Source organism: Rattus rattus, chromosome 6, assembly GCF_011064425.1.
Source record: "Rattus rattus isolate New Zealand chromosome 6, Rrattus_CSIRO_v1, whole genome shotgun sequence".
Classification (NCBI taxonomy): Eukaryota; Metazoa; Chordata; class Mammalia; order Rodentia; family Muridae; genus Rattus; species Rattus rattus.
In genome coordinates, this window is record NC_046159.1 from 132,574,901 (window position 1) to 132,601,003 (window position 26,103).

At 43.6% G+C, this 26,103-nt stretch overlaps 1 protein-coding gene across 1 annotated transcript in view; it reads left to right on the forward strand.

Moving 5' to 3' along the window:
* Positions 1–24,111, forward strand: part of Slc25a13 (solute carrier family 25 member 13) — a 180,864-nt gene extending 156,753 nt beyond the window's left edge. The window contains exons 15-18 of the mRNA XM_032906962.1: positions 11,661–11,799; positions 22,447–22,605; positions 22,699–22,789; positions 22,999–24,111. Of these exons, the coding sequence (XP_032762853.1) occupies positions 11,661–11,799; positions 22,447–22,605; positions 22,699–22,789; positions 22,999–23,185 (576 nt within the window). The 3' untranslated portion in view covers positions 23,186–24,111. The remainder of the gene's footprint in view (positions 1–11,660; positions 11,800–22,446; positions 22,606–22,698; positions 22,790–22,998) is intronic.
* Positions 24,112–26,103: the final 1,992 nt, after the last annotated feature.

A 26,103-nucleotide genomic window follows, 5' to 3' on the forward strand; every position in this document is an offset into this window, starting at 1 on the left:
TACCTGCCCTTCCCCCTGTCACTGAGGCACAGAGGTCCAGAAATGTAAGGAAGCTTAGCTAGGTGATGCAGGCAGGCGGACCAAAGGCAGAGGGATCCTGATCCTTCTCCAGTTTTCTTCCTCCTGTGAAGGTTCTAGAAGGCAGAGGGCTGGACACAGAAGATACTGTGTGAGCATCTGTGGGCGTGGAGCCATGGGAGTGTTGACATCTCTGTCTGCAGGGAAGCTGACATGGCAGGAAGAGGCCCAATGAGGCAGGAGTTCCAGGTGGGGGAAAGGACAGATGTAGCTCAAAGATGAAGGCTGGAAAGAACACCATCTTAGAAGCCTTGGTAGGAATGAGAGAGGAGGACAGGGATGTCCAGTGGACCAATAAAGGGAGCAAAAGGCCACCTAAGGTCTTTGAAGCTAAAGATTCGGGCCAATGGCTGTCATTAAGAAACCAGTGGAAATAGAATCCTGGAAGCAGAACCCTCCATGAGGAGATACAAGCATATAAACCGCTCATAGTTTTACTGTGAAAGAAAATAGCAACTAGAAAAGAAGTAGAGTCAAGAGTCAATGTTTTCTAGGTGTGGAGGGAGCATTGAGAGATTCCTATTACTAATTGTCTTTACTGTGTTTGTCTTTTACAATACTTGGGAATTAACCTTGGAGGCCTAGCGCATGCTAGGTATGTATGTGCTGTAGTAACCGGATCATCTCCCAGACTGTACTTTTGCTTTGTTTTGTTTTGTTACTTTATTGGGAGAAATTTCTATCTGTAGACAGAAGAAAAGGAGACAGTGAAGGCAGTATTTGACACAGCTGAAGGCTGGCAAGATCAGCTATGGCTGGGATGCTCAAGATTCAGAGATGGACTCAGAGCTGGGACACATGCGTGCAGTGCCTTCAAGCTACTGTTTGTGGAGAGCTTCCTCTTCCGGGCCCATGTTTATAATTGCATCTGCTTTACATCAGTTAACCCTCACCACAGCCCGCCAGGCAGACGCTCCTCTTTTTTTTAAGCTCCAAATTACAGCTGAGAAAAGGAAGACTTGATGGGGTTAGTTAAGTTTTCCAAAGTCATCGAAGTGGTGAGTCTGGACTTCAAGCTCAACCTTATCCCTCCTTGAAATTTGATGTACCTTACAACCTTTGTGGAGACAGGAAGGAAAGAGCACATGCACAGTCCCTTAAATGTCCATGGAAAGAGTCATCCTGTGTGCACATAAAGCTCACTGGGTAGAACTTAGCCCCTAGTACAGATGGTGCATTTACTTATTAATTCTTAATCGTAATTTTTAGCTGGAGGGTGTCAGCTCAAAGATTAGGGAAGAATTCCTACCATGCTCTGTCAATTTTGCCCTAGCCCTGGGTAATCTAATGTTCTGTATTGGACTCTTCTATCTCCACCTTCCTAACCATCACCATCACTGGAACTGGGCATACTACTTTGGGTCTTTAGTATCTCGTTTTTTGTTTTGTTTTGTTTTGAGGGTTGGGGGTTGGGGTGTTCTATTCCCTAGGCTAGCTTCAAACTCTATATGTAGCTGAGGAGGGTGGCCTTGAACTCCTAACCCTGCAACCCTCACCTCAGCACAGGCTTGTTGGTAGGCTTCACCACACCAAGCCTGCTGGAAGAACAAATGAAGTGAGGATGGCTTTTTAGAAACATGAGTTTTACAGAACAATGCCTAGTGGAATTCGAGTGTTTAAATAAGTTGTAGGAGAGAGATGGTGCTTAAAAAACACAAATTGACCATTGTCATTGCCCAACCCCAGTGACACATATCCAACAAGGTCACCCCTCGTAATCCTTCTCAAACAGTCCCACTAAGTAGTAAGCAGGGACAAGCATTCAAGAATATGAGTCTGTGGAAGCCATTCTTATTCAAACCACAAGTACCCTTCCATTCAGTCAACACGTGTGACGTGCAAACACTCCGTTAACTGAAGTTACCAAGATCTATATGAAGGCAGTGGCCCTGGAGGAACGTAAACATGTCATTGTGGGCCCATCAACTTCCTTTAAGTATATTAATAGTCAACACAGAAAATTCAGATACAAAAGGGCTCATGACAATAAGATGTTACCTTGTTCACGCCTAAGCTTCTGTGAATCTGTCTTTCCAGAGGCAAGCATTTTTCCAAGTCTATTATTTTGTTTTGTAGTTTTCAATTTTCAGTCTGTTATCTTTACAAAGAACCTGAAGCATCTGAACCGTGAGACTATAATATGCATGTTAGAAAGTATGTAGACTGATGGTAGCCCTTATTCCTAGACTACTTCCAACATATTTTTCCAGACGTACTGGATATGCTTCTCTTTCTACCCAGCCAGCCTTTTCATTCTCTGATTTCTAATTGTGACTGGGGTATATACTAAGGGACAGCCTGCTAAAGAAATGTTAATTAAGCACCACATCAAAAAGATAGATCTGTGGCAGCCAGAGACCTTTGTGGAGAATGATTACTTAAAGGAACTTGTGTAAATGTCTTTAGTAGGATTGGGTTCTGCACTAAAAGCAATTTGACTCTCAAGCTTAAAAATGTACTCGTTCATGATTCAGTTGTGAAGCCAGAGTTGTTTCTTAGCTGGCAGTTGTTAACAGAATATACATTGGCTGTTTTCATTGTCTCGTCTGATAGAAAAAGGTACCGAGCACGGATAACGGTGATTGGTGTCACCTTTTTGGAGGACCCCATGCTGGACATTATACTAGGCACTTTATGTTAATACTAAATTTACATGTACTGTCTCTATAAAGTTTATAAATAAGGAACTTGACATAGAGAAAGTCCTCCGACTTGCAAAGCCTGAGCTCTGGCTCCTACATGGAGCAACTGTGATTTAGAATCCAATCCCTATCCGAGTGTCTGTTTCTTTGGAAGCCATTCACTTCTTGCCTGTCGGAAGTGAAGCCTTCCCTTCCCATCCACTTTGCCATGAGTGAGCATTCGGCAGACGCTGTGTTCCATGTTAATGCTTGCCTTAGTTAGGGTTTTTATTGCTTCATTGGAACACCATTCCCAAAAAGCAACTTTAGAAGAAAGGTTTATTTGGTACTCTTCTCCATTGCTGTTTATTATTGAAGGAGGTCAGGACAAAAACTCAAACAGTGCAGGAACATGAATGCAGGAGCTGATGCAGAGGCCATGGAGGGGTGCTGCTTACTGGCTTGCTTCCCATGGCTTGCCCCACCTGTTTTCTTATAGAACCCAAGACCATCCGCCCAGGGATGGCACCACCCACAATGGGCTGGGCCCTCCCACTTTGATCACTAATTGAGAAATTGCCTTACAGCTGGATCTCATGGGACATGTCCTCAACAGAGAACTCTAGCTCGTGTCACACAAAACCAGCCAGTACAGAGCTGGAAGAGAATTCTGGCATAGCTGGGGTCATCCATAAGTGCTGTGTTTTTGAGAAATAACCTTCATTGAGTATAATGAAGGAGTTAGAAGGAATGAGAAGCTAATCATGAGGGGCACTGCATGTGAGATCTTTGGTGTTTTGAAGAAAACTTAGAAAGTCATAGTCTAAAGATGGGGTTGAAGATTCCTCCAGGAAGGGCTCTCTATGGGGTCTCCAGCCATTGGCAGAGCATCTACGTGTAAGCAACTAAAATTGTTGAGGAACATGCTTTGTAAAAGCCTTCTCATGAATTAGTGCAGAAGGAAATACAAAGGTTGGTGAATTCAGCAGGCATCCAGAGCTGAAAGGCATTTGCCAAACAGCTATGCCTTCAGTAATGCCTGAAGTACAGAGAATGAAAGAATATGGCCGGGATGAGGGGAGGTGGGCACAGCATTTCAGAGGATATTTGTTCTCAGAAGTCACCCATCTGTGCAGACCCAGACCTATTGGCAGTGTACTTCTCTGACCCCGTTCCTGGTGCTAAACTATCTTGCCCCACAAAACTGCAACCTCCAAAAGCTATACCCTTGGAGGGTGGCAAAATAACCATGCACCTTCTCACAACAGGTTGCAAGGAACATGGCCTTGCTTGTGGGGAGAAGAGAAGGGAGGAGGAATCGTCTTCTAACAGTGAGAAGTTTTTAACTTGAGTTTACAGGCTGATTTTGTATTTCCCTGTAGGGGGTCCGGTCAGGGTGGGGATGGCAGGATGGCAGTGTCCCTATGGGACAGACACAATGTAGCACTAGTCTTCTAAGGAGGAGCCTAATCTCAAAGGATTTTTCAGATACCGTTCCAGGGTGAATAAAAGAACAAGATCTAAAGTCCCACAAAGCAGTAGGAGATGATAGGAATAGGAAGTACGGTGAACATAGGAAAATGTGAAGACCTTAAAACTGTCGGAAATATAAACTGAAGGCTTATTTCTTAAAAAAAAAAAAAAACTAATAAGTAAAATTATGATGATTAGAATTCTGCATTCATCGGGTGACAAATTTGAACACGGCTGAATAAAGAACTAGAGAACTGGAAGGTAGGACTTACTCAGAAAGCATTGCTGAGAGAGCTCGAGAGTGAGAATTTTGAGATGGCCTACTAAGTATGAAAGAAAGTTGGAAGGAGAGGCAGACAGGATGGCTGAAGTTTTCCCAGGACTAATGAAGTGTAACAAATTTAAGGAGCAGAATGTGAGTCTCAGAGCTACAGAGAGGCTCCTGGGGGCCAGAGACCATGACAGGTCCCACTTCAGAGGACAACCCTTCACATGGTGTCCTCATGTATGGAATGGGGCAGGGGGACCGTTCAGACTAGAATTCCATACTTTGTAAAAGTCTATTTTAGAAACAAGGGTAACGAAAATCTTTTAAAAAATATAAAAAAAGATTGACAAAACTCAAGAAGCATGTCAAGTTAGTACAAACGGGAGGCAGAAATACACAGGTCTCTGAATTTGAAGCTAGCCTGGTCTACGTAGTTCCAGACTAAACTTGACTACACCAGGAGACCTAATTGGAAAAACAAAACAGTAAACAAGGAAATTCTGTCGCTTGTAGCTCTGTGAAGTGTCCTTTCCTAGAATGCTTGAGACATAGATTCAAGCTCCAGTTCTATTTAGAATGAAAAAAAGGGGAAATTTACAATACAAATAAGGAAGAAGAAAAATTGAAATATGTAATCATTCAGTGAGATTGAAATGGAAACTCTGGGAACTATTTGATAATATTGTCTTAATTTATATGTGCCTGTGCGTGTGCGTGTGCGTGTGCGTGTGCGTGTGTGTGTGTGTGTGTGTGTGTGTGTGTGTGTGTGTATGTGTGTGTGTGTGTAACTATATTATTAATAGCTGTAATTTGTTGTCATAATGATACAATGAGGGCTGCTTTTAATTTAAGGAGTCTGAAGAATGTGTGTTGGACAGAAGAAGATAAATTTACAAACAGTATTAAGGTAAACAGAGGAAATAGACAAAAATTATGCTTGCCAGGCATGGGTATAGCTAGGAGAAAGAGGAGGAGAGAGAACAATAAAGAAAAGCACCTTTCCACAGGTTGCTGCCCTGCAGATGACGTGAGACTAATGCTCTACATAAAAAAAATATCCGTGTCTGGCTTCTGTCCATCTCAGTGACAGCCCTCTTGGTGACAGAGCAGCTTACAGTTACACAGGAAGTGAACCAATGTGTGGTGCGTCCACCAAGAGACGCCGGGCTGACAAGATATGTTTATCATCACATTGAAATTCAGAAGAAATCAATGCCACCGAAGTTTCTTGCTTAGAACCAGATGGGTGGCCATATATTTCATATTCAAATCGAAGTCATTGGCTGTTCACTGACATCTTAAGTTGCTGGGTGGTTTGTTGGTTGAGGCAGTACCGTCCTTATAGTAGCTCTTGATTGACACTGGGGAGAATTCCTAGCAAGATCCTGCTCAAGTCCCTTATTCTTACCGTTGTATGTAGTCATGTACAAAGGTTGGGATGACGCTTTGAAATGCACCAGAGTTTTCTTTTGCACACCATCCCAGTTACTTACCTGTAAGCAGTTTGTGTCTTACTTGAAGTATATTGCATAACTCCTCACCCCGTTTTAATGAAACTGGGTATTGAGCCTAGGGCAGAATCCCCACCCGCTACTGCCAAGCTGTGCATGGAAGGGTTAACCTTCTGAGGGGAAGCCAAGAGGAATGCTAAGGGATCAAGACATGACACGCTGCCCATTGTTTGCAGCTCCAGATCAAAATATACAATTATGCATGCCAAATAAATTCTAAACCTGTAAGGTTGGAAAAGACGGTGGCTCTGACGACAGGTGCCAGGAGCATTAAATAACCTCTTCAGACAAGGTGCACCACTGTTGTCTTGAATGCTGTGGGGGTCCCCCAGTCTGGCATTTTCCCCTATGCTAGACAATGTGCATTCACTGCTGGAGTCTCTGTTAAGCCCCAGTCCCCCAGACCTGCTGGCTCCTGGTGCCCAGCCCGACACAGAGGTGCCTTTGTGAGTGTAATTACCTTTCCCTGTATTAGTAATAGTCTGTTTAGGGCTGTGTTTGCAGGTACTGCGAGAATAAGCAGGAATTAGTATGCAAAGAGACCTGCCCTGTCTCTGACATCTTTATCAGCACCATTCCTTAGGACTGGCTTTCCTGCCTAAAGTTAGGTTGATGGGGCTGGTGGAATACTACCGGATGGAGAGCTTTTAAAGGAGGGGTGTGTGTGTGTGTGTGTGTGTAAGGGACAGATGGAGGGCAGTCTTGTGTGTTGTTTCATGAGAGTCTCATGCCCAGCAAACTTGAATGGATAATGCCAGCGACTTAGGAATTGATTAAAGCTCCTTTGGGCTTTCAAGTGTTCCCACATCAAAAACACAGGAGGGACAAAAAAAAATGGTTCCTTTGTTGTGAGGTTACTATTGCCAGCATCCTCAAGCTACTAATGCCCCCTGCCAGTTGTGGACTGTGATCCTGAAGCGAGCCTATCTTTAAAGACGCTTGCCCTATCTGTAAGTAGCCATGGTGATCGAAGGCATTGGGAACGTCCAGAATTGGAGGGCAGTCAGCTCAAACTGATTTGCATATTAAGTTGCCCGGAAATGCTTTTTATTCCTTCCATCTGTTCCTCAGCAAGCCTTTCATTTAACAAATAATAATTCCCCTTCTTTGGAGATAGAGGGTACTTTCGTGATTAGGTTAGAGGGTTGTATTTTGTGTTTAGTAATTTTCCATATGTGATTTTTACTGTGTGTACCCAGAAAATTCAAGGCCAATCAGAGGATAAAGGAAAATCCACCTAGATAACCAGTGCAAAAGAAGCCAGAGACTGGCCGTTTTCACACGGGAGCAGAAAGAATAAGGGTTTAAATGGCACACTCCGTGTAATTTATTAATTTTGTAGTGGCCAAAGTTGCTGAGGCAGCCCGCAGAACAGCGCAGCCTGTCTCTTTGTTGCAGTTACCTGTTGAGAATGACTTGATCACTGAGGAAAGACTCTCTATGGGGCAGGGAGACCTCAAACCAAGCAGCTTCCTCTTTGGAGACTGGGCCGGGAAATGGGTGTTGGCTACCAAATGAAGAATTTATCAAGAAATCTGCTAGAGAAGTATTTTCTTCACCCTTGGAACCTCCTAAAAGTCCTTTTAGCATCCTGCTTCCCTTTTCATTGTATGGGAGCAACAGGTCAGGGATGGCCTAAGGCAACCCTGAAAATTGGCACCTGCCTTTGTGACTAAGACCTAGAAGGAAGGAGTGGTCAGGAGACCGAGGCCAGGGAAATTGAATAGGTTTTGAAGTTACCTCTGCGGGAAGATTGGATTCTGATTCCTCAGAGGGCCAGGAGAGGCTAAGGTCACCTTGTGACTCAAGCCGAATGATTTGCTGAAAGGAGTCTCTGGAACAGGTTTAGGGAACAATAGAAGTCGGTACCTGAGGGAAAGCCAGGAAACACAATCCCTCTGCCCACGTCTGTCCCTCTCATTTTTGTGACAGTGGGTATGTCTTGACTGTGGCAGGTGTTACTCACGCCTTCCTGCAGCCCCACTCCCTCCTCTGCCCGTGGGTGTTTTGAGAATATAAACTCGTTCTCGGTATTCTCAGCACTTGCTGCACAGGAATGGAGTGGAGGATCTTCCGTGGAGTGTTCTTCCTACCTGAGCAGGCAGAGACGCACTATTAGGTTTCGCTTGCTGGCACGGCCATCCTGCCTGTGGAGGTTTTTCTTCCTGGGCTGTTCCATGTTCTTGTATTCTCAGATGATTGGCAGCCTAAGACCTCTAACACAGCCTAGCGTTTCTTCGGGTTTGTACAAATTATTTGACCATACTGCCTGTCTCTTGGAAGAATACAGCTTACTCCTACTGAGTGCCCTAGCCTTACAGGTAGTACTCCTACTGTGTGCCATGGGTGCAGCTCTGCTCCTCTTTTTTGTTTCTTTCTAAGTTGGCTTCTTACCAGGCCTCTTGCCTTCGGTCTTTATCCAACCCTTCAATCTCCTTACATCCTCCCAGGGGAATGTACAGTTGACTCATGCTCTCAAGGCAGGAGGGAGACAGTCGGATGTTGGGAGCTGAGGATGCCTCTTGGGGACTCAGCTGTTTTGCATGTGCCAGCGCTCTTCCTGTGTCCCAGAAATGTTTTCAGTGCGTTCCCCTTGCCTTCTTATGAGTGGCCTCCGATCACGTTGAATCTACAAAGCCTGAAGCAGACTGATCTTGCTTGTTTTAACTTTAACATTCTGGTACAAAATGATTGTTTTCCACTTCAGTTTGTTAGTGATCTTTCTTTCAAAAACTAAAAGCATGGTTTCGCTTTTGAAAATCTTTTTCAAAGAAGCAAGTTAGTGCCCTTCTAGAAAGCTAACCTATTCCAAAGTCTCTTGTGGATTTTTTTAGTTGTGTTCCCTCCTCCTACTGACATCACCAAAGCAAGATTCACTGGCATCAAGAACATGCCTGGCACCCCCAGATTTCGTTAGAGGAGTTTTACAAATTAAATAGGTAGTCATCCCTGGTCTCTGGTTTCTTCTGATCTGAAGCAGGCGACACCCACACGGAAATAAGTGGGCAGGCAAGTATGACGTCTCAGAACAGGATTGAGGAGATGTAGACAGTGTGGAGTCACATGGAATCTATGCCTGTCCATCCTCTCCTTAAAAGATGCTCAATAGAGACGGTGGTGTCTGTGGGGTTAAGTGAACGAAGAGATGGTATTTGAAAGGTTGGTATCCCCGACAGAGCATTCATCAGAGGAGGTGAGGAGCGACAGGGGCACGGTGTCAGCTCAGATGAATGGAACATTGATGGCTGTAGCTGACAGGAGTTAGGGTTATCAGCGAGAGGCACCTGGACAGACACAGCTTTGAAAGGGGGTGAGAATACAGGAACCTATCTGCAGGACATCCCAAACCTGGGGATGTCGTAAGAGGGCTAAAGGAGCAAGTAAAATAAAATTGTGGACAGAACAACAGAAGGCCAGAGGAGACACTACCTCGTTCCTGATCAAAACAATCTGAAGCCACGCACTGTGGGTTTGAGGAGCGACTTCAGCACGGCCTGAGCTCTGGAGCTGTTTACCATACTGCTGTTGGCCGTGCTCTAAACCGTTTCCCTGTGTTCGCCCTTGTGATCTGTGAAATGGTAACAATGGACGCCAGATTAAATTGGCAGGTTGTTAAATACACGGAGCATTCTGTAGCCGAATTTCTCTAGAGAAAAATTTAATTTCCTTAGGAGGAGATGCTATTATTAGCCAAAGAACAAGAACAGGACAAAGATCTGCCTATGAAATATAACGTTGGAGAGCTTTCCAGCTGGAGGTGCAGTTAAAAGAAAACCTTGCAGAAAGAAGCATATCAATTAAGAAATTCCTATGATTTATTTCGGGAGTAATGTGAGGTGATTTTTACTATAGGAAGGGAGCCATATTTAACCGATCTTTATTAGAATCCCGTAACTGGTGTGTTTCTCATGGACAGCATGCGTGCATGGTCAGATGACTAGAACTCACAGGAAAATCCGAGGCAAGAAGAAATTAAAAGGGGTGACGAATCCCCCGAGATTACTGAAAGAACGTGTCATAACGGAAGCACTGGGTGCTCCGTGTAGATATCAGTAGATACTCATACCGCACTTTGCTGCAAACCTCCCAAAAGCTGAGAGCTGGAAGACAAAAATCTCAGCATCTACAGGAGTCAACGTGTCTGCAGTTATTTCTAAGATGGCTTCAGAACACGACCTTCAGATAAGCCGCTGACAGAAAAACATCCAGGTCATCGGGTTTTACATGTGTGAAGTGAGGACTTAATGGGGTTCTCATTTTCTATTTGGCATCGAATGGTTTGGAGAGTGACGACCCACTTGCTTGAGTTAACTGGCAACACAGTACCTGAGGGGTGGGGGGGGGCAGCCCTTTTTCTAATACCTTCATGCAGAATGAACGCACAAAGTCTCCGTGGGTCAGTCAGAAGAGGACTATCCACGCCCAGTCAGATCTGGAGAGAATCCAGATTCGAAGCTTTTGTTCTGGTTGGAAGGCTGAGCTAAACTAGGATTAAATTTAATAGGATTAGGTATAAAGTTCTACTTGTATTACTTGTGTAAGACAACTAATTAAGTTGCAGTAGACCTGGGCTAATAACAGTTTCTGTGAAAAAAGACTGAAGGTTTTATATATACACCCCTAGAGCTCAGTTGGAGTCAGCAGTGTAACGTGTTTGGTAGGGAAAGCCAGTTACAGTGAGTGACAGAGGAGTGGCGGACACAAAGCCGTGACCAACTGGAGCCAGCATCAGACAGAAGCCCTTGATACTGCACAACCGTACATGCATGCCGTTGGTTGCAGCTAGATCTGTTGAGTCTGGACGAATTTGTTATTTTCTTCGGGGAATCTTTATAATTGGTGGAAATTTGGGGCATTAGAAATCAGTGAAAGAAATAGTATTAAATCATTAAGTGTTGAAAACATAATTTCCTTCCCACTCAGCCTGCCTAAGAAACACTGTGTGTGTTGTAGCTTGCATTTTAACACCATTATTTTTTCTTGGTATCATCAGTGCTTGGGGGCCTCAGCGTGGCATGGTTTTGGCATCAGAAACTATTTAGGGAAAACTTCACTTCTAAAGTTAATTGTTCTACGTAGAGCTCTTAAACGTGTCAGAATTACGGTAAATATTTTAGGGTGGGCATTCATCAATATTTCATAAACCCTAAACAAGGAAAAGAGTCCAAGAACTCTCTAAAAAAAGATATATTTTTATGTACATGTAATTTTTTTCTGGGAAAGACTCCAACACTTTCATCAGATTCTCAAATAATACAAAGATTGGACTTCTCCCGTTGTACCTTCGTAGCTTGTCTCTCTCCTGTATAAACAGAGAGGCACCTTGATTGTTGCCTCCTGCCTTATTTGAGACCCTCCAACAGATCTTCCTTGAAACGCCAGTGACTTCACCCACTGAGACTTGAAAAGGGTCACAGGCAGAGTTCAAGAATTGTTTTAATTGAAAGCTCGACCTCAGAGGAGCATTGAACTCCCTCTTCCTGTGTCCTCACACCCTATGACAAAGCTAGCTGTGTTTGGAAGAACAAGACTCAGGCTTGTTGCTTTGAGAACTCAAGTTGCACTTTACTGTCACCCCCACCCCTCAGCGTCTGAGTACAGATTTGGTCTTCTCCAGGAATATTTTGTTCTGAGGTAGGTGCCAGAGAAGCCTGACTTTCTCAATGGGATGTGTGTTTCATGTGGTTTCTCTTCTTGCAAACCTCACAGGGTGCCAAAGCGTGCTTTCTGAGGGACATTCCTTTCTCGGCCATCTACTTCCCATGCTATGCCCATGTGAAGGCTTCCTTTGCGAATGAAGACGGGCAGGTCAGCCCTGGAAGCCTGCTCTTAGCTGGTGCTATTGCTGGTAAGTCTTATCCACGCGGCACTGTTTTGTTTTTTTTTTCCCACCATCCACCCCCAAACCCTCCAGGATCTAGCCTAACTCCACCCACGTTACAAAAATAGGATTTTTTTTTAAAACTTTAAACAAAATTTTATTACATAAAGGTTGTCACTTAACTGGCTACTTCTCTACTCTGTACACAATCATTCTCGCCCTCCACAGAGAGGCTGCTTCTGAACTTCTCATGTGGTGACACAGCGCTACAGTCCTGATGCTAACAGAACAGTAGAGATGCCTCAGTGACTGAAGGTGAAAGCGGGACACTGGTATATGGCTCTTGCACCCAGCATCAGGAATGTACAAATGTCTTTATTCAAAAATACAAAATAACCGATCTGTAGGCATGGACAACGACAGCAGTATGTATTGTCAAAGGAAACCAGTAACTGATGGTGACAGTGATCAGCCAGCTCTCTTTAGTCATTTTCTTCTGAAGTTATTGGTAATGAACTTGCCTTGAGCTTCCTGTCACAGTTCATTGATAAGGGCAAAGCACTATTCTAGGAGTCACAACATGCCACCTCCCATACCCCATTCCATTCCACCCATTGCACCCATTCCACGGTCCTCCTTTTCTTTAGGAATTGTCACTACAGCTTCCGTGGTAGTTAGCAAGGACACCACCCCAGGAGTATCCAGTAAAGCAGTTCTTACAACCTTTATTGGACCAATGATTCCCTTTTCCACCATATTCACAGAAATGGGATTTTTTTTCCTGACAGTTTTCGACTGAGTCCATGTGACTTTCTTTGAATAGCTTCTAGAAGCTAGATAAGAAATTAATTTGTATTTTGCCACGTTAGACTATTAGATGAACTTTAGCTTTTAGAAAGTGTTTGCTAATGATTAGTGCATTTTTATTTATGTCTTCGTTTCTTTAGTTTCTGTGGAACTAACAGATTCTCAAATTCCATGTTATTTCTTAATTTCACAGAAGTAAAAATGGTTTGATCTGAATTTTTTAAAACTTTACATGCTCATCCCCTCAAGATTATCTAACAAATGATTACATGCAAGTGTGTCCAGGAATTCAGCAAAAGTTATTATTGTCTAGTTAGAAGTGTGATAAAACTAGAAGTACCTAGGGTGATTAGATTTCTTGAAGTGACTGCCAGGTCAGGGGTTAGATGTATTTTTAAATGAATCATAGAAGTGACTGTCTTCTGTCTTTAGTGCTGTGCTAGAATAATTAGGAATATTACACAGAAAAGTGGAGCCTTAAAAATAGATACTGATTATCAGCACAGTGGGGGAACCAGCACTTGCCTTTTGGGAAACTCCTTGTCCAGAGAAGCTAAGGGATGAATTCAGCTACATGAGCTCTTTATGTGGCAAGGAGCTTATTATAAGTTAACAAACCCTAGGGCGATCCTGAGCTTCTGGCTTCAAATATTTTTGGTAGACATGTTGTGCTCATCAGATTGGAGGTTAGATCGGGGAAACAAGATCAGAGGTGAGCCCCAGCTTTGAGTCGCTATTTCATACCTGCCTCCCTTCGGCAGGAACCTCAGTGGCAGGAAGCTGTATCATTTCTCCTTTATCCTTAACATTTTCTTCTTCAAAGGCATGGATGCTGGTCTGTGAGCCAGGGCTCTTAAGTCCTAGGTGATTGAGGATCTTCGTTGCTTGAGAAATAAGATCCAAAGACCAACACTAAGGAAGCAAGATCTGGAGTACAGAATCCCTATTTCCATTTCCAAGTCGGCCGTTTATTCCCTGTGTTCTGAGTTGTCCTTTACGTATGTGTACATGAGGAAACATGGAAAGAAGGCATTTTACGATCTATTTTAGACTAGCCAACTGAAATAAGGTTAGGGCTGCAGGAAAACTTATGGATGTGACTTCCCCAGACTTGATTTCCTCAGCTTTGAATAGGGATAATACTATAGAGTTCAGGACGTGTCACCAGGAGGGGAGCACCATAGGAGGCTGATAGCATAGTGTCTGTCATGAATCATATATTCAGTAAATATGTAGGTTGAGTCTAGATTCTAGAAGAATCAGCCCATTAAATCACTCCACAAGTGACCGATAGGACATTAAGGATGAATAAGTAGAGCTCGACTCAGGATGGAGGACTCTGTCTGAACCTTGTTCTGAAACTATAGAAAATAGTCCACTCTTCTCTCAGGGAAAACAGACACTGGGAATAAATTTCCTGTCCTTGTAGGGGTGTGCTAGCTAGCCCATGTTACTAGAGATGAATATTTGTTTTCTTTTATTTTTCCTGATTATGCAAGTGATACAGCTTGTGGTAAAATATTTAGAAAGGGTAAATCTTATCCCTGATTCTATTACTTGAAGAGGGTTTCTATTTAATTTAAATTTTTATAAAAATCATTCATGTGCTTTATGAAGGTATGTATGTACACATATGCCCAGGCACACAGAGGACCCAGTGAGGGAGTCGTTTCCTTTCTACTGTATGGTTATCCCCTGATAAACTTGGATTGGCAGGCTTGGCGGCATTTGCTGTAACCCCTGAGCCATCTGACTGGTTAGTCCTTTTGGTTTTGCCTACTTCAGTGGATTTTGGTAGGGTTTCAGCCACACTGTACCTGTGCTTGTAGCTCACCTCATCAGCACTGTTGACTATTTGTAGGGCGACTTGTGCTGTGGCATCTGGCTGCAGGGGTCAGATTCATTTCCCCACTTAGACCTCAGTGACTCACAGGAGCCATTGACTCCCTCTCGGCCCACTTCTTCAAATTTGGGGATAAGAACAGCCTTAGCTTCACTAAAGAATTAAGCGGAATAAAAAGACAAAGATTTAAAGTAGTTGACATCATGTCAGTATTCAGAAATGTTCAACTACAGTGATTTTCTTATGTGTATAATTTTAAGCTCCTTAAACATAGTTTTAACTGCTGGATAATCATACCCTTATTTTTCATTATAATTCTTGAGATTATCATATAATTATATTATTTCCCTTTTCTCCCTGCAGTCCTCCCTAAGTCTGTGTTGTCACCCCTTCCTTTTCAAACCGATTTTATTCTAATGATTGGTACATCAGTGTGCATGTGCGTGTGCGTGTGCATGTGCGTGTGCGTGCGTGCATGCATGTGTGTGTTCAACCTATATGATGTTACATTATGCATATGTTTTTAGAGTTGAGCATTTGGTATTAGATTATCAGTTGGTGTGCTCTTCTTGGGGAAAGATTAGTTTTTCCTGCTTTTAGCATTCCTTAGGTGTCTCTAGGTTTGTTTTGTTCTGTTTTTAACAGGATTGAGGCCTTAAGCTTTCTCCTTCTATGTTAGCTTGACTATTGCCATCACCCTTGTTCATTTCATGTTTAAACATCCTGTCATGAAGACTTCTAGGAGACACAATATCACAACAAACTTTATGTTCATTGGCTCCCCCAATCGATCTGGCCCTCTTGCATGAATATCCCTGAGTCTTAGATACAGGAGTTATACTGTAGATGTATCAGTTGGGACCAGGATCCACTGCTCTGCATTTTGATCAGTTGTGGTTTTCTGTAATGGTCTTTGTTTCAAAGAGAAGCCTCCCTGATAAGGGCTCAGAACTAGTTATCCGTGGGTACAAGGAAAAATATTTAGAACGTAGTTAGGAGTTATGCTTGTTTACTAAACTGGCAATTGTAGGTTCCCCTAGTCCTAGGTCAAGTTGGCTGGATATCTAGCAGAAGGCATGATACCATTTCTTGTTGACCAGCCTTAAGTCCAATTAGAAAACTGTTGGTTACCACTAAGGTTATGTGTACCACTATTGCACCTTTGGTGCTATTATGCCATGCCAGTTGTTGTGGTTCAGAGGCATCATAGTTGGGTAGGACTCTTGGTTTCTGCTCTTCTTTGGAAACCTGCATGGTGCCTTGGTACCATGAAAGATGGCCCACAGGAAGAAAACTTTTAGATCATATTGCAGTTCTGGTCCTCTCGGTCCTATGTCTGAAGCGGATGGTGTATTCAGCCATAGAAACACCCTTTCTCCCCTAGGTGTCAACCAAGGACACCAACAGTAGCCTATAATGTTTTGGGACTCTCTTAGACCACACTGACCAGCAACACAAAAGTGGGTGTTTCATGTCTTGTGTTAAGGTTCTTATTAGAGAGCATATGGCTCTCAGGGATGGCATCATCAGCCCATGTGGGAAATTTCCATTCAAACTATTTGTGAATATGTATCCACGCACTCATATATGTTAGGTATCTTTAGGTAGATAGCTAATAATACGGCTCCTTATTATCGTTTCAGATATCATTAGTAATTTTTCTCTCCCTCCTCCATCTGTGTTTATCTCTCTCCCCTCTAGTTAACGCTTGCCCACATTCACACATACTCTTTTCTGAAGACTTGGAGCTAGGAGTATCAGATGAGAGGAAACATAATATTTGCCTCTCTTTGTCTGAGCTACCACACTCAATATGTTCAGCCTTTCCTAGCTCCATCTATTTTCCTGCAGATTTTATAATTTCATTTTTTTCTTTGCAGCTGAATTGTACTAGTCAGGGTTCTCTAGAGGAACAGAACTTACGTAATGTATCTCTAGATAGGAGAGAGAGAGAGAGAGAGAGAGAGAGAGAGAGAGAGAGAGAGAGAGAGAGAGAAGCAATTTATTGTAATGCCATACAGGCTGCAGTTTGCTTCTCCAACTGTGTCTGGCTGTGAACAGAAAGTCTAAGAATCCAGTAGTTGCTCCATCCACAATGATAGATGCCCCAGCTGGCCTTCAGAGTATGCTGGAACCCCAAAGAAGTAGGCGTGATGGTGGTGAATGAATGGAGGTGCTAGCAAGGTAAGGGCGAGCAAAGGGCAAAGGCTTCCTTCCTCCATTCTTTATGTAGACTCCCAGCAGAAGGTATGGCCCACATTAAAGGTGTGTCTTCCAAGCTCAAGACCTGATCAAAGATGTGTGTCCTCGTACCTCAAAGGCCCAGATTAGAAGTGGACTCACCCACTCCAAACCAGGTTAAAAAAAAAATCTCTTAGGCATTCCCTCCAGTTCTGGACGGTACTTCATTCCAGATGAGTCATGTCGACCACCAGTAATGGCCATCACATCTGCTGTGTGTGTGTGCTACATTTTTATTGTCCATCCAATGTCCAAGGAAACACAGCCATGAAGCTAATGCAAATGATGAGGGCGAGCCAGGATTTTAAAACAGAATTCAGTAAAGAGAATCATATTCTTAATCATAGACACTCAGAACTGCCCAAATTACTGAAACTTTTGTATAAGTGATTTTATCAATACCAAGCAAATCTTTAGGCAAATCCTAAACACTTTTCCCTGAGGTGGATTCTATCTCCTTATTGGAGAAATAGATTCTGGGAACTGAGGTTGCAGGTAGAAAGTATGATTGTTTTTTGTTTTTTTGGTTTTTTTGGTTGTTATTGTTGTCATTTTGTTTTGTTCTGTTTTTACGTAAAACCACACTAGTCTCAATGTTCTGGAGGCATTACCACCTCTGCTGGCGTTTTAGCCCCACAGCCGTCCTGTTCCCTGTGCACTCACCTGCTGTGCTAGTCAGGGTTACAGTCGCTGTGCTGAAACACCACGACCTAAAGCAACCCAGGGAGGAAACATTTTATTTGGTTTATGCTTCCACATCACTTTTCATCCCTTAAGGATGTCAGGGTAGAAACTTTAACATGGCAAGAACCTGGAGGCAGGAGCTCAAGCAGAGGCCATGGAGGGTGCTTCTGACTGGCTTGTTCAGCCTTCTGTCTTACAGAACCCAGGACCACCAGCCTACAGATGGCACCACACACAGTGGGCTGAGCCCTTGTCCATCAATTACTAATTAAGAAAATGTCCTCAGGCCTGCCTGTGTCCAACGTTAAGGACACATACTTACTGTATGTTTTGGGCTGAGGGTCAGGAGCAGTTTTTTGGGGGGATCTGTGGCTTGAGGGCTGTTTCAAAATCCCATTGCTGCTGACACAGAAGATTTCATAATTGAATAATTCAATTCTTGGCGCCTTGAGAATATAAAGTAGAGGAGACAGATCTGGGTAGTGAAGTGCACTTATTCATGCAACTTTCTTCCTGAATGTCTTAAACTGCTAGAAAATACGGCAGCATCCGTACTCAGAAAGCAACCGCTCTGCATCTGAAACTGATGATGCCACAGGCCAAAACTAGCAAGAAAAACTGTGGATAGTGTAAAGTGTAAGCGGGAACTCTTGACCTCTGAGTAAACAGAAAAATGAATTCTAAAAGCAGGAAGCCATTGAGCAGCCTTTCTGAACGCATAGCCGGGCCACTCCCCATGTCACCTAGAGCTTCAAGCAACCTTTGTCTGCAAGTTACAAACTCCGAATTGAATTGTAACGTAGAGAATGGGCCATTGGCCTGGTAACGGCTTGAGTAGAATGGCAGGATAGGGCTTGAGCTCATGTCTGACCTTAACCAGAGGTGCGGCAAAATGTAAATTAACAGCCTTTTCTCAGTGGAGTAGAAAATGAAGTGTTCTCACGGCACAGTTCAGCTGGTTCCCTGCTCGGCAACATTTTGGAAAGCCTCAGTTGGCCCTGTAGCCTGCCACAGCCCCTTCAGCATAGAGTGCTTGCCCATCCAAAAGGGAAAGCGGTGGGGAAATAGATTTGGAGTATGGCAGATGCCACCCATGGCTGAGTGCAGTGCCTGGCAAGCCTTTTATTTGATCCCGAGTATCAATCAGTACACAGACAGCCATCCTCAGACAGGAAAGGGCAACAGGGAACATGAACTGAAAAATTACAGAGAAAATGGTAATTTAGGGACCACAGGGGAACTTGCAAGAACTGTAATTGGAAGCTCAGGGGGGGGTGGGGAGTGATTCTTTTTATCTTACTTTTTATTCTAAAATAAAAGTAAGTACACAGGAAGTTGTAAAAAAAATATAGTAATCTTGCACCCACGCTCCCTAAGAATGTTGCATATTTCATAACTTTCGGACAAGGTCAAAATGAGCAAGTTGACATGTAACATGTGTCAGAGTTCGGTGGCATTTTTTTTTTATTTATTTTATGAGTTTATCTGAGGACGGACCCAAGGGTCGAATGCAGAGATTTCTTGATTATCTTAAGACACTTCCTCATTAGGAAGACCGGGGCCTAACCTTTGTAGACCAAAGTGGCCTTGAGTGGTTTTTGGCTTTTTAATTAATGAAATGATCATTGAGATTAAAAATCTCTAGGGTTCTGACTTGATCAAAGAAAACCAATCTAGACCATATTTAATGGTACTTACCCATAATCCTGGTACTCGGAAAGCTAAGTCAATAGAATTAAGAGTTTGAGGACAGCCTGGGTGCCACCATAAGAACTTGTGTTAACAAAAGAACAAGGAAAAAGAGGGAAATATAGACTTTAGTAAATGTAGACTTGGTAAGGGTCACCCCCTAGAATGGGACATAAAACGCATAGATGGAAAATCAGAACCAAAGGGGCACATAACATAGGTCTACTGTCTGTTTAAAAGCTGTTCCCTTGATGTCAGAACTAGAAAGAACAGAAAAAGTAAAAGAAGATGGGTTTCTAGTCTGAAACAATACCTCCCAGTTGCCCAGGACATGAGGTATGGACCTCAGCGATGTGGTAGCATCCAAGGGGAGGACAGATCCTGCACCTGCTCTACTTGCAAGGGTTGCCTTCTCCGCAGCCAGATTAGGAGCGAATTTAAGATGGACACCACTGGATACTTGAAGCAGCCTTGACAGAGAAAAGTTTGAGCTGGAAAAGTGAAAGCTATGAGTCGCTCCAAATTGTCTCCGACACTAGCGTTTGTGTTTGTCGTGCAAGAAGAGCTATTGGGAGGCACATGAAGGAAAGAAAGGGGCCAGAACGAAAGTGACTCTCCTCACTTTCCTGAAAGGGGATATAAGCACATGAGAGGAGAGTCACACCCGTGTGGTATGTATATTTATCTAGTGGAGAAATGGAGATCAAACAGGAAGTAGCTGGAAGTGGAGGAGATAGACACATACACGGGACGAGGATTGAGTCCAGTAGCCACAGTCAATGGACACGGAGCCAGTGAAAACTGATGCTTTCCGTTCAGCTGGAGATTTTTCTTCTTTCTTTTTTCTCCCTTTGCTTTTTCAAGACAGGATTTCTCTGTGTAGGCCTGGCTGTCCTGAAACTCACTTTGTAGACCACACTGGCCTTGAACTCAGAGATCTGCCTGCCTCTACCTCCTGAGTGCTGGTGATTCTAGGAGTGCACCATCATTCCCCCAGCAGATTTTTCCTCCTTCTTAATGAATAACTTTGTCACGTTGCTGTCAGTCACCAACCTAGTAGGTTAGTCATATAGCTAACAGCCAAAGAGTGTAATTCAGAAAGCCTCAGCCTTGACCCAACTAAAATAAGTACATACTAACCTTTCAGCCTTAAATAGAGAAGACACAGAGTTATTAATCCAGATATGATACCTATACAAATTAATGTCTCGGTCCCCAAAGCTGTCTGTATTCTCCAAAGTCAACTCTTCTTCTTTCTATCGTTGATCCTCTGCAATTGCTGGCTCCCTAGAAATCCCACAGTTGTTTTTATCGGTTACTGAGCACCTAGTGTCATTTCTGTTGCTGAGGGAGTGGGTATCCCCCAGGGCTATGCATGCTTGACTCTTGTCCATAATGAGTCAGGCAGGCCGCCTGCACTCGTCCTGTGAGAACACAGACGATACCTTCCTGTCTTTTGGTCTCCTCTTCTTCTATACTCAAGCCATTTCATCAATGTAGCTTTAGGCTTGAAAAGCAGAGAATGACCTGGCAAATGTATTCACAGTCTTTGCCCACTTGTACTTGCAAAACCAGTAGCTGTCAGATGACCAAGACCTTTGCAGGACCTTTGACTAGGTTGACCAGATTTTAGAGTAGCTGAACTCAGTATTCCAGGTTTAATATCAACCCCATTCCTCCTACACATACCTCTCAGAAGTCTACACACCATTTCTGTAACACTTCTGAGGGCCTAGACATCATCCATTAGAGGTGTGGGACACACACACACACACACACACACACACACACACACACACACACACACACACACACACACACACACACACACACACTTGCTTTACCAGGCTTCCTATTAAGTAGTTTATACGATCCTTTTAGCATTTCATTCAGTCATGTTTATTCCCGTTGCCTGTATTCTTCATCCTCTCCTCTCCTCCAGCATTGTCTCGTGACCAGGGAATGCACATGAAAAGTGCCTTCGTGGGAAAAGTACGTGTCCTTCCTTTTTGCCCCTGTGTCTTTCACAGAGCCACATAACCACACCTGCAGTGTGGTTAGGAGGACTCCATTTCCTTAAACCAGGGAATGAAGCCTGTGTGAATGAGCAGTGGGTTTCTAAGCATCGTTCTTATTTCCTATCTCAAAATTACAATAGTCCCTCCAAGCTAATAGGAGGGCCCAATGCTGCTTCTTAGACGAACACTGTATAGAAAGTGAGTTTCACATGTGTAAAAGGCAGTGTTTGGGTAATGACTGTCCCTAAGAATTACTGTTAGAGGGATTGAGTGGAGACAGAAGGCCAAGAGATGCTTGTGGCTCTTCTGGTAGAAATGGGAGCGTGTAGTTCACAGTCACACCCTCCCCCTACACACACACACACACACACACACACACACACACACACACACACACACACACACACACACACACACAAACCTCGAAAATGTGACTTTAAAACTGTCTGTTGAAGGACGAGATGGCATTCTGAGCCAGACCATGTTGGTTTGGACAGAAATTCTTACAGAATTATTAAGCCTTAAAAAAAGCAAAGGAGATTTATGCATCTGCATCTGACCAGTTTGGTTTGGAATAGGTTCATAGTGGAAAAGTAATAAACCCAGAAGAGACAGTGTCTTCTCAGTGGTCTCCATTTTAAAACTCTCCACATGGGCTGCCCCATTTTTGGATTAAAAAACGACTCTGAAAAAACTTACTGTTGGTAATTTTGGGAGGGATGGCTTGCTGGGAGGAATTCGTTGTTGATGTTGTTGTTGTTCTTGTTGTTGTTGTCCTTTATCAATTACCAGCCAGTATAAAATTGAAGCTTTCTGTTGTAAAGTTTTCTCTGAAGATTTTGGGAGAAAGATGTGTTAGAGAGTCACAAATAGGCTGCCGGTGTTTGCATAGCTATCAGGACAGCCTTCTGGTAGGAGAAGTGGGGTTTTGGAGTGCAGGGTGGCTGGATGTGTGAGGGAAAGCGGCCTCCTGTGGCTGCCAGCTGCCAGGAAACCATGAAGAGGAAACGCATAATAAGCTTCGCCTCTGAAAAATCAGACCTAATAACTCCGTGAGGTTCTCATTTCAACAGGAAAGGGAAAAAAAAAAATTTTTTTTTTGAAAACCACTTTCTCTGTTTGTTCTCAACCACTTGAAATAGCGTTATGGATAAATAATTGCGTAAAAATATTTATGTATTTAAGAATAGAACCAACAAACGAAGGTCGGGGGCGGGGCGGGCTCTTGCAGACCGAACCGTCCACGGTCGTGCTCTCCAGAGGACAGCAAAATGGGCATTTTATTACGTTGCCTGCTTAACTTTCTTCCCACGGCCAGCAGTTCAAAAGCACAGTTATTTTTATATAGTGAGGATGTGAGTGGACTGAGATGGTGTTGTGTCTCGCCTCCAGGTATGCCTGCCGCATCTTTAGTGACCCCTGCTGATGTTATCAAGACTAGATTACAGGTGGCTGCCCGGGCTGGCCAAACCACTTACAGCGGTGTGACAGACTGCTTCAGAAAGATACTTCGGGAAGAAGGCCCCAAAGCCTTGTGGAAAGGAGCTGGTGGTATGGAAGTAATTGGTTCTTAACTAATCCTTGGGTATCAGGGAAATTTCTTAAAAATCTAATGATGTCTGTTATTTCCGCCTTGGTCGTTAGCTCGCGTCTTCCGCTCCTCACCGCAGTTTGGTGTCACCTTGCTTACTTACGAACTGCTGCAGCGATGGTTCTACGTCGATTTTGGAGGCGTGTAAGTGTCACGGTGAATGTCACTGCTAAATGCCCACAGCCTCTAATACTCGGTTCTCATTGCCTCCTATGAGAGTGTCCACAGGGTCATTTCCCAGGGAGCACCCAGTTGACTAGAATGCAATCATTGCCTCTCGTCGCATGGTTTTATTGGTTTCTACTGACATTTTTCAGAAAGTCCGTTGATCTCCCCTTTTCTTTTCTTCACAGGAAGCCCGTGGGATCTGAGCCCGTTCCTAAATCCCGGATTACTCTGCCCGCTCCCAATCCTGACCACGTAGGGGGCTACAAACTGGCAGTTGCAACATTCGCGGGCATTGAAAACAAGTTCGGACTTTACCTACCTCTCTTTAAGCCGTCAGCATCTACCTCAAAAGTGACCGCTGTGGGCTCATAGGGGGACTGACCCGGATGTGGCTGTAAAATTGATTGGAACCACAACAAGCCTCGTCGGGGGTTTGAAGCATGGCTCCGCCCCTTCCGCATCTGTCCCATTTAAATTCAGGTCAATGCTTCTTATATTAAATGCAATCATTCATTTTCTGGATGTTTTTTTGTAGCAAGATCATGTGGAATTATTCCTAATTATTCTTTGGCACGCTGCCCGTAACCTGTGTTTGTATCTTTTAAATACTGGGATTTGGTCAATACTAAACTTGATCTGGAGTAAGTCTGAAGGGAAATGAGGGAGGTCTCCTACCCGGATGATGGTCTCACTGATGCTACTGAAAGGCAGCCATGGTTGCTAAAAGAGTTCCGAGTATGTTTAAAGTAGTAGAAAGCTAGGTATGTATTTATAAAAATGAAAAACACTGGAAGGGGAGGGAAAAAATCCAAATATCTAGCCTGGACTCAAATTTTAAACATGCACAAATTTGGCCTCTGGATTATATTATGAAGATTTTATGTGAAACATGTTTTTTCATAATGAAAACCACATTGAGGATGTTTAGCAATCATTCTCTTACTATACCAAGTCTACTAGGGAAACGTTTCGAATGTTAAGGAAGTGCTTTGGCCTTTTTATTATAGAGACAGAAGAAATTCTACTCCTGAGCATACTGATTTGGGCTAAATATGTATATGATGAGCACAGATTGATTCCAAGTCTAAGAGTCGCTGCAAGAATGATGTACGTCCCTCTTTGCTGGTACCACCCTCCTCCAGTCCCCATGGTTGGCACCCATTCGCGTTTAAAATCCACTTTCTTGAATCATGTCAGACAAATATACTCTTAAGTCTATATTTAATTTGGGGTGCCATGCATTATGGTCAGAGGCCTGTGTGTCTGTGAAGGGAAAAATAAAACTATTTTTAAAGCCACCGATTGCTTGCTCTTGTATATTTCTGCGACGAATGGCAAAAAATATTGTCATTGATGGACTCTTCTTGCTATGTTTAGGGATATTGTGTTCCCATTACTTGTAAAGTAATGCGTGGGCTCATTTGCATGGTTCCGAATGAGTAGGAGAGGATATAGTTCACTCCCAGTAAGGAAAAAAACTACTGAACTGATAGACTCGCCCTAACCATCTTTAATACTTAAGACAGTTTGTGTGTTTGGGAAGCATATGTGCACATGGAGGTACCTTTATCTGTTAGTGCTTAGGTGTGAGTGCACATGTGTGCACATATGTATGGAAACCAGAGTTTAGCACTGGATGTCTTCCATTCTTACACCATTTAAATCACTGACAGGGAGTCGGTCTCTTATGGAATTAGAGGTCGTAAGTTTGGCTACCTAACTGGCTGAGGACTCCAGAGATCTATCTGTGCCATATTCACAAGCATACTACCTGTTCTTGGGTAACACGTGACTGCCTGCAGTCCTGGGTTTCTATGTGAGGGATGGATCCAAACTCAGGTTCCCATGTTTGCACAGCGGAAACCTTAATGACAGGGCCATCTCTCCAGCCCAACTTGCTACAATTTCCTCTCATGATGGTAAAAGTAATCTAAAGCTTCAGTGGAAGTTGGACATAAGAACTGTGATATGATATCTATAACGTAATTTACTACTGGGTTATACCAGAACCAAATTCCGCTGTATCTAACCCTTGCTAATACTTACCTCATTGTGATGACTTTGGAAAAGAAGTTAACCTTAAGAACTAGTGGTTACTGTCAACAGCGGTTATCGCCCAAAGATGATGCTGATTGTTCTACTGGGGACTACGACCGTTCTTAGTTCCCGAAGGTTTCCATGAGTTCCTGAAGGTCCCTGGAGTTAGATTACAGCTGGGAAGCATCAATATCATCCACAAGATTTTATTTGCATGCCTGTTAAAGGTGTGGATCTTTACCAGAAATAGGACATGTCTGTTTGATTGAAGGAGTAATTTCCCCTTCACATAACTTAGTATCTATTACATATCAACCTCGAAGACCAGGTACGAGTTTGTGGATGGTACAAAGCACAGTGCTCCAGCTTTGGACTTTGTAGTGTGGAAGGAAGCTCCTGAGTCTATGCATTCCCTTTTGATACTTGTTGGAATTTTTATAGAAGATCAGATTTGGGGGGGGGGGGACCAAACCATGGACCCAGATCTCATAAAAAAACACATAGTCCACCCATTCCTTTATGAACTGTTGGTTTTGATGGGAGACCATCTTGGTTCTGCTTAGACATAAATGGGACTGGAGGTGACTCTCTAATGGGGAAGGAACTTTGAGAGGGGAGCCTGGAAATAGAGGGGAGTTGATACTGGGATGTAAAGTGAATACTTAAATAAACGAACGAATGAAACCAGAGGCCCGAGAGTCAGTAGGAGATGGGATCTCTCTGTCCGTGTTTCTTTGAAATCCTTGACTTTTTCTGTTCATGAGGCAGCGACTTGAGAGCCTTTGAAGGAGCCCTAATTTCCATGACTTCTGCTCAGTGGGTGGCACGCCCGTAACAGGCCACGAATTGGACTGCAATCACCATGCGGTAACCACCACGTGAAATTTGTTCTGGGTTTTTCTTCTCCCCAAAGTGACAGCACAGTATGTTTGGAGTGGCGTGGCTGCTGTCATTGCTGCTGTCGGTCCCTGGGCCGTGTCCCTCCTTAAGGGAGAGGCACAGTAGCCATGTCACTCCTGTGTGCTTCCGCGCCTTCTCTAGCATAGAGTCCTAGAGTCCCGCGGCTCTGTTCTTGGCCCAGCTCGTGATTTACTTGGGAGGTGGGGGAAACAGGCCTGCTTTTCGGAGCAGCCTTTTCAATTTTTTTTTTTCCAAAGAGTAGAGAAAATGCGAAGCTGACCACAGAGTGAACACACTAGTTCTTGGGTTCCAGTCGTGGCTGGGTTTCTCGAAGCTGGGTGGCGCGCTGTCGC